Source organism: Microtus ochrogaster, linkage group LG5 (genome assembly GCF_000317375.1).
Source record: "Microtus ochrogaster isolate Prairie Vole_2 linkage group LG5, MicOch1.0, whole genome shotgun sequence".
NCBI lineage: Eukaryota > Metazoa > Chordata > Mammalia > Rodentia > Cricetidae > Microtus > Microtus ochrogaster.
The window spans coordinates 37,966,231-37,973,488 of record NC_022031.1 but is presented as its reverse complement, the minus strand read 5'-3'; the positions used below and the strand labels follow the sequence as shown (position 1 = coordinate 37,973,488).

The window sequence follows — 7,258 nt, the reverse complement described above, 5'->3', positions numbered from 1 at the left end:
TAATAATAATAATAATAATAATAATAATAATAAAATAGCATTGGCTGCTCTTCCATAGGATTCAGGCTCATTTATCAAAACATACACACTGCCTCACAACCATCTATGACTTTAGTTCCAAGTGATCTGACATCCTCCTCTGGCTTCCATGAGTATTCCATGAGTGTACACATGTGCACAGATACATATAGTCAAAAACATGCATGTGCATGAAATAAAATAATAAAAAAGTTTAAAAGATCAAGCCATTAAAGTCAGAAAAGAAAGTAAGGGCATCACTATAATTTGACATAAATAGGGACTCTAAGAGGGTCCTGTAAGCCAGGTGTGGTGGTGCACACCTTTAATCCCAACACTTGGGAAGCAGAGGTATACAGATCTCTAAGTTCAAGGGTAGCCTGGTCTACAGAATGAGTCCCAGGCCAGCCAGGGCTACATAAAGTCAGGGCTATCTCAAAATAAATAAATAAATAAATAAATAAATAAATAAATAAAACAAAATACCAAAAGGAAATTAAGAAAACAATTACATTTATAACTGCATAAAGCAGAATACTTAGAAACTTGATCAAGTAGGTATCAGACTTGTGCTTTGAAAATTACAAAATATTGCTAATTAAAGCAGGCCTGAAGCCGGACAGTGGTGGTGTACCCCTTTAATCCCAGCAATCGGGAGGCAGAGGCAGGCAGATCTCTGTGAGTTCGAGGCCAGCCTGGTCTACAAAAGCTAGTTCCAGGACAGGCTCCAAAGCCACAGAGAAACCCAGTCTCAATCAATCAATCAATAATGAAGCAGGCCTGAATAAATAAAAGGATATCCCTGTCCAGATTTGGTTCGGTCTGTATCAGAATCCCAAGAGGGAAATTGTGTAATTATAATCTCAAAAAGTGAAAGTAACAATTAAAACAGCAACAAAACAAAACATAAGGACGGAGAGATGGCTCAGCACTTAAAAACAGGTACTGATCTTTCAGAGGACGTGGGTTCAGTTCCCTGCACCCTCACCCACCACTCCACTTACAGACACACATAAATACACGATTTAAACTTAGAAACAAAAACAGTCAGAGGAAACCTTCACGGGGCTGGAGCTGGTGGTACTGTTTTAAAACGAGCTATTGTGATACCAGCATCCCAGGCCATAGGGGAGAGGGGGGAAACTGGACTGGACAGAACTTTCCTTTCGGCTTTGTGCATACCAACAAGAAACCTGTAGGATTAGAGAACACATTTGCATGTCGTGCATCTAAATCAAGGCCTGTTATCAGGGATACATAAAGAACTCTTCATTGTTAGCTGGACAGTTAGCTGTGGGAAGGAGGGAAAATGTGTGGAGCCTGTGGGCCAGTGTGGAAGGACCAGGAAGAGATGAGGAGACAAGCAGTTAGGGGCTGACTGACGGTATGCTAGAGTTCACACTGACACCTCCCCTCCGCTGCAGGAAAAGGGGGGGAGCGAGGGAAGCTCAAGTGTCAGAATGCATATAAATAGGCAGCTAGCCAGTGGCAGCCCACACACAGACCCCAACTTGAGGCTGTCCATCTCATCCACGGCTTTGTCACCCTCAACTCAATCACAACCATGGCTCAGACGCTGGCTCTGAGCCTCCTTATCCTGGTCCTGGCTCTCTGCGTCCCCTGGACCCAAGGTACCAAAGAGGGAGAGGCTTTGGCTGGGAGAAGGGAGCTAAAGAGACACCTTCTGAGCTGCCTCTGATTCTGTGCCCCTACCATGCAGGCAGTGACGGCGGAGGTCAGGATTGCTGCCTCAAGTACAGCCAGAAGAAGATTCCCTTCAGGATTGTCCGAGGCTACAGGAAGCAAGAACCAAGCTTAGGCTGCGCCCTCCCAGCCATCCTGTGAGTGCAGAAGAGGGATGGGTACAGGCTGGTGGTGGAGTAGGGGAGCTATGGTGGGCCAGACTCAGAGCTCACCACCCTCCAATGCACAGGTTCTCACCCCGGAAGCGCTCTCAGCCTGAGCTATGTGCCAACCCTGAAGAAGTCTGGGTGCAGAAGCTGATGAGACAGCTGGACCAGCTTTCAACCTCAGAGAAGCAAAATCCGGGCTGCAGGAAGAACAGAGGAGCCTCTAAGCCTGGAAAGAAAGGAAAGGGCTCCAAAGGCTGCAAAAGGTGAGGATGCTGAAGGGTGGGGAGGGGAGCAAAGAGCTGCCTCCCCACCTGTCTCTCACACCCCTCTTCTGCCCTCCCAGGACTGAACCGACACAGACCCGAGCTCCATAGCCCGGTGACCACCCTGGACCCCCGGAGATTCTCCGTGAACTTCTTCATGGCTTTATGCCCCACCTCATGGACAAAGAAGGGGCTAGAAAACAGAAAGGACTGAGGAGCCCCCGAGCAGCCTCCTCCTGCTGCCCTTGCCACACCCTTGTCCTGCTTCAACCAGCCCATCTGCATGGTCATCCCTTTCTTGTACGGCCGAGCTGCCTTCCCTGGGCCAGACCCAGAGAGTCAGAAGAAAGACAGTCTCCCAGGGAATGAAGAAGGAGACAGCAGGACTGTCCCCTCTAGGAGGTCACTCAGGTCCCAAGACCTGACCTGCTCTCCCCGGCTCCCTATCCTTTTCCTTGCAAATACGATTTATACCTAATTGAATAAAAAGCTGCTCAAGCCTCAGCCGGAATACCTGTTCCTGAGTGCTTGTGTTTACAGGGAGTCGATGCTATATCAGAGAGAAGCCATACTTTCCAGGTCCCAGCTGGGAGCTCAGAACTGTGAACTCTACATTCCTACCTACTGCAACAGTTGCTTTGTCTCCAGGGTGCCCAGATTCTTGATAGGTAAAGGGAGGCTAATGGTCAGGGCGGGCCAAGGTCTCTGAGGGAACTGCTGATGGAAAGAGCCAGAGTACAAGTGGGAACTCACACTCACACTCACGCTCACACACTCACACACTCCATGGCTCTGCAGGCCTTTGAGGCCTCTCTCCCTCCCCGCCCCATCCTGTTCCGCACACTTACTCCAGGAATGAAAAGCCTGTTTCTTGTAACCCCATGACTCTGATCCTTTTCAAAGACACAGAGGACTCCCTTCTGACGGCTTAATGCAGCACCCCCCCCACCCCATCTCAGCCTCTTCTTTGGCTTCATGTTGTGATTTCTTTCTATCCCAATGTGGGTCCCTTGCACCCCTTAGCTTGTTTCCAGCTAGGAAAGCCTCCTTCCTTCTTTTCCTCTCTCCTGTGGCTGGCTAGGACCTACAGCCTCAGGCTCCTCTAATCTCTTTTACTGTTGTGGTTAGTAGGCGTGCGTGCGTGCGTGTGTGCGTGTGTGTGTGTGTGTGTGTGTGTGTGTTATAAATTTGCATTTGTGGGGGAACATGAAGAAGCCAGAGGAGAACATCATGTGGCTTCCTTATCTCTCAATCTTGTTATTTTAAGACCTTCTCTCGTAAACCTGGAGCTCACATTTTGACTCCACTAGGATTCACCTGTCTCCACCTTGCAATCCCAGACTTTCACATGGCTGCTTGGGAATTTGAACTCAGGTCCTTTTGATTTTGCAGCAAGTGTTCTTACCCACTGAGTCATTTTCTCCACTGTCTCCTCTAGTTTCTTGAAGCCAAGTAATGAGCCTCCCGGGACAGGTCTTGGGGAGTCCAGAATTCAAATATAAATCCACCTTTCCTTCAAGAAGATTACAGCCAGGTTTCCTTCTACCTCAGAGCACAGACCCTCCAATCTCCAGGCAAGGACAAAGAAAACCACTTAGGAGCCATGGCGGTGTGAGAAAGCAGGGGACAGATCCCGGAGGAAGGATGAGAAAGGCAGGGACCTAGGCAGTGAGTGGTGGACACAGCAACACCCTTTGCACAGAGCCTGAGTTGGCCACACCACTTACAAAATGGTCCAAGTGTCCACATCTGCCCCTCGCTCCTCTGGGGATTAGTGAAGACAAGGCAGTCAGGGGTGACCTTGGCCTACAAACTCAAATGTTCTCAGCTACTGAACTTGGCTCCAGCTTATTTAATTTTTTTTTATGGTTTTTTTCAAGACAGGGTTTTTCTGTGTTGCTTTGGAGCCTGTCCTGGAACTAGCTCTTGTAGACCAGGCTGGCCTCAAACTCACAGAGATCCGCCTGCCTCTGCCTCCTGAGTGCTGGGATTAAAGGTGTGCTCTATCACTACCCAGTTAGAAGCTCAGACGTGCACAGCACTAACACCACATTAGCTGTCTATCTAATTAATGTCATTCTCACTCCAAGCCCCTACACCGGAATGCTAGTGAAAAACTTGGCGTTAGATTCTCACTCACAAGGAACCCCATCTCTCAAATGGAGGCCCGGGTGTGAGGCCTCCTGCCTGCACCCAACAACCCCCACAACATGCCATCTTGGGACATTGCCAGGGAAAACTGACTCCTATGGTCCCCTTAGGTTATACCTCTTCAAATCTATGCCAAATTTGAGAGATGGGAATTACGACACTAGAGCCTCTGGACTTGGATCTGAATGTCCCACTACACCCCTGAAGCCACTTGCCTGTCACTTCCCTGGCTTCCAGGAATTGTAGCCCAGTGTCCACAGTGACTGGACCTACAGGACAGTCTCCTCCACAGTCCAAAGAAGTCTGTCGTTCTCCTGAGCCCTCCAGAGTTTAAGCTCCTCCCAGGCTTACTTTACAAAACACAAAAGGGCCTTTAATAACTAGAAGCTTCTATCCTCAGCCCTGACCAAACTCATATCTGCTAGAAAGTAGAGGAAAATCAGGCCAAAGCAAAACCTAGCCAGGCCTGTTGGTATGGGACTGTAATCCCAGCTCTTTGGGACTGTAATCCCAGCTCCTTGGGAGGTAGAGACGTGCACTAACAGCCTACTTGACTGTAACCTATATTCAAGGTTAGCCTAGAAAACACTGTCTCAACTTTAAAAAAGAAAGAAAGGAAGGAAGGAGGGATGGAGGGAGGGAAAGGGGGGAAAGAAAGAAAAAGAAACAAACTATCTTTTTTTATTTTGCACACCAATCCCAGGTCCCGCTCCCTCTCCTCCTCCCGTTCCTTCCACCTGTCCCCCCTCTATCCCACCCCATCCACTCCTCTGAGAGGGTGAGGCACATTGCTTTGGAGACACATTCCTAAAGCTGTCTCAACTTTAAAATAGAAATTCTTTTAAGTAAAAGCTGTGGCTGGGGATATATCTGAGTGGCAGAATGCTTGTTTAGAACGTGAGAGACCCTGCGATCAGTGCCAAAGAAAGAAGGAAAGAGGAAAGAACGGCAGAGAGGAGAGCTCAGAGTTCACTAAATGGTTTGTCACACCTCTGTGACCGCTGCTGGCCTCAAGCCCTGCTCTCAATAAACGTGCAGTCAGTTATTTTTTCATCAGAGAACCTTGTTCTGAGCAATACCATTCCCCAACACTTTTACCTCTTAAGGTATTTATTTCTTCTGGGAGTCTACTCCATGTGTCCAAATCCTTCTAACTATTTCTTGATTCACGCTGAAGTATAATCAATAGACTTCTTACTATAAAAAGTGGGGATTTAGCTCTCTTACCAAAGTTCTTGTCACCCACCTTCTGCATATAATTACCATGATCCCTATATTTACATCATAATCTATTTATATATATATGCAAACACTCACACACTTCTCCTCTGTCACTCAGTTCTTCCCTTTTCTGTATTTCTTTTTAAGCTATATTGGAGATTGAACCTAGGGCCTCATGCATGCTATCTAAGTGCTCAATTGCAATGCTCTACCAGCCCCAGCCATATGTAGCCTTTTGTTTTTCTTTTATTTAAGATTTATTTTTTCAATTATGTGTATGCATTTGTGCAGAAGTATACAGTGCCCAAGAAGTCCAAAAGAGGGCATTCGATCCCCTGAAGTTTCAAGTAGCTATAAGCTTCCTCTAGCCCTCTTCTGCCTCAATGGGCCACATACACATGCAGACACACACACACACACACATATATACACACGGAGAGAGACACACACAAAGACACACACAGACACACAAACACATATATACACACAGACACACACGCAGAGAGACACACACATATATACATACAGACACACATGCAGAGAGACACACACAGAGACACACAGAGAAGAGACAAACACACACAGAGATACCCACAGAGACACACAGAGAGATACACACAGAGACACACAGAGAGATATACACAGACACACACAGATGCAGATGCATACATTAGCAGAAGCAGGCCGATCTCTGTGAGTTCGAGGCTAGCCTGGTCTAAAGAGCTAGGTCCAGGATAGGCCCCAAAACTACAGAGAAACTCTGTCTCAAAAAAAAAAATAAATAAATAAATAAAATAAAATAAAATAAAATAAAATTTTTTTTAAAATCTTCTTTTAAAGGTAACATCAAAAAAACAAAACAAAATTAAAAAACTGCTGGTTAGAAAAGTAAACACTTCAGCCAAAGATGAGCGCAAACCATAAAAGGAAACTAAATCTGAAGGATTTCTCGTGTCTTCTTCCTGCACATACCAACAGTATTGATCTCACAATTACCGGAGCAATGAGTAGCAGAAAACAATTCATGGATTCTACTATAAATGTAAAAGGAAAAACAACCATTAAAGTTTCTCCAAAATTTACAGAATTGTCCCCTAAACATGAGAACTCTGTAATCTCTGGAATCTTGGGTTTTCTTCTAGCTCTGAAGTACTAAAGTACCTTATTGTTGGTTTATTTATTTGTTGTGTGTATGTGTGTGTGCACGCAGGTGTACGAGCCTCAGCACACACACTGAGGTCAGAACAGGACATCAAATGTCCTATTTCTACCTGTGTCCACCTATACCTTCGAAAGAAGGTTCCTCCCCGAACCTGAGGCTCATGTTTTCATGGCCAGGCTGCAGCCCCAGCAGTTCCCGGCTCGCTCTGCCTTAGAGCTAGGTTTACAGACTTGCATTAGACACCCAGCTTGTTATGTGGGTGCTAGGATCTGAACAAGATTGAATAGCAAGCAGTCTTAAATGCTGAATCATTGTTTTTACTAGCTGACTCAGCATTACCTCCTAACAGTAAGCTATACTTGGGGCCATTCAGGAAGTTATTAATGTCTTATTTTAAATTATTTCAGCACTCTCTCTTCCATGAAAGGAACACACACGCATGTGCATGCACACACACACTTATATACATACACAGCCACACACACACGCTAGACCAGCTCTCTGTTGTTAGAGTTGCTACAGAATATGACTATTCTTGCCTCCCTTGGTTCGCTCCTTCCTTGTTAATTCTTTTTTTTTTTTTTTTTTTT

At 46.0% G+C, this 7,258-nt stretch overlaps 1 protein-coding gene across 1 annotated transcript; it reads left to right on the top strand.

The window, feature by feature from the left end:
- The first annotated feature begins 1,519 nt into the window (after window positions 1-1,519).
- Window positions 1,520-2,636, top strand: Ccl21 (C-C motif chemokine ligand 21). Its single transcript, XM_005362048.2, has 4 exons — window positions 1,520-1,649; window positions 1,739-1,859; window positions 1,952-2,134; window positions 2,215-2,636. Exons 1-4 carry the CDS (start codon window positions 1,583-1,585, stop codon window positions 2,243-2,245), a joined length of 402 nt encoding a protein of 133 aa, XP_005362105.1. The 5' UTR covers window positions 1,520-1,582; the 3' UTR covers window positions 2,246-2,636.
- Window positions 2,637-7,258: the final 4,622 nt, after the last annotated feature.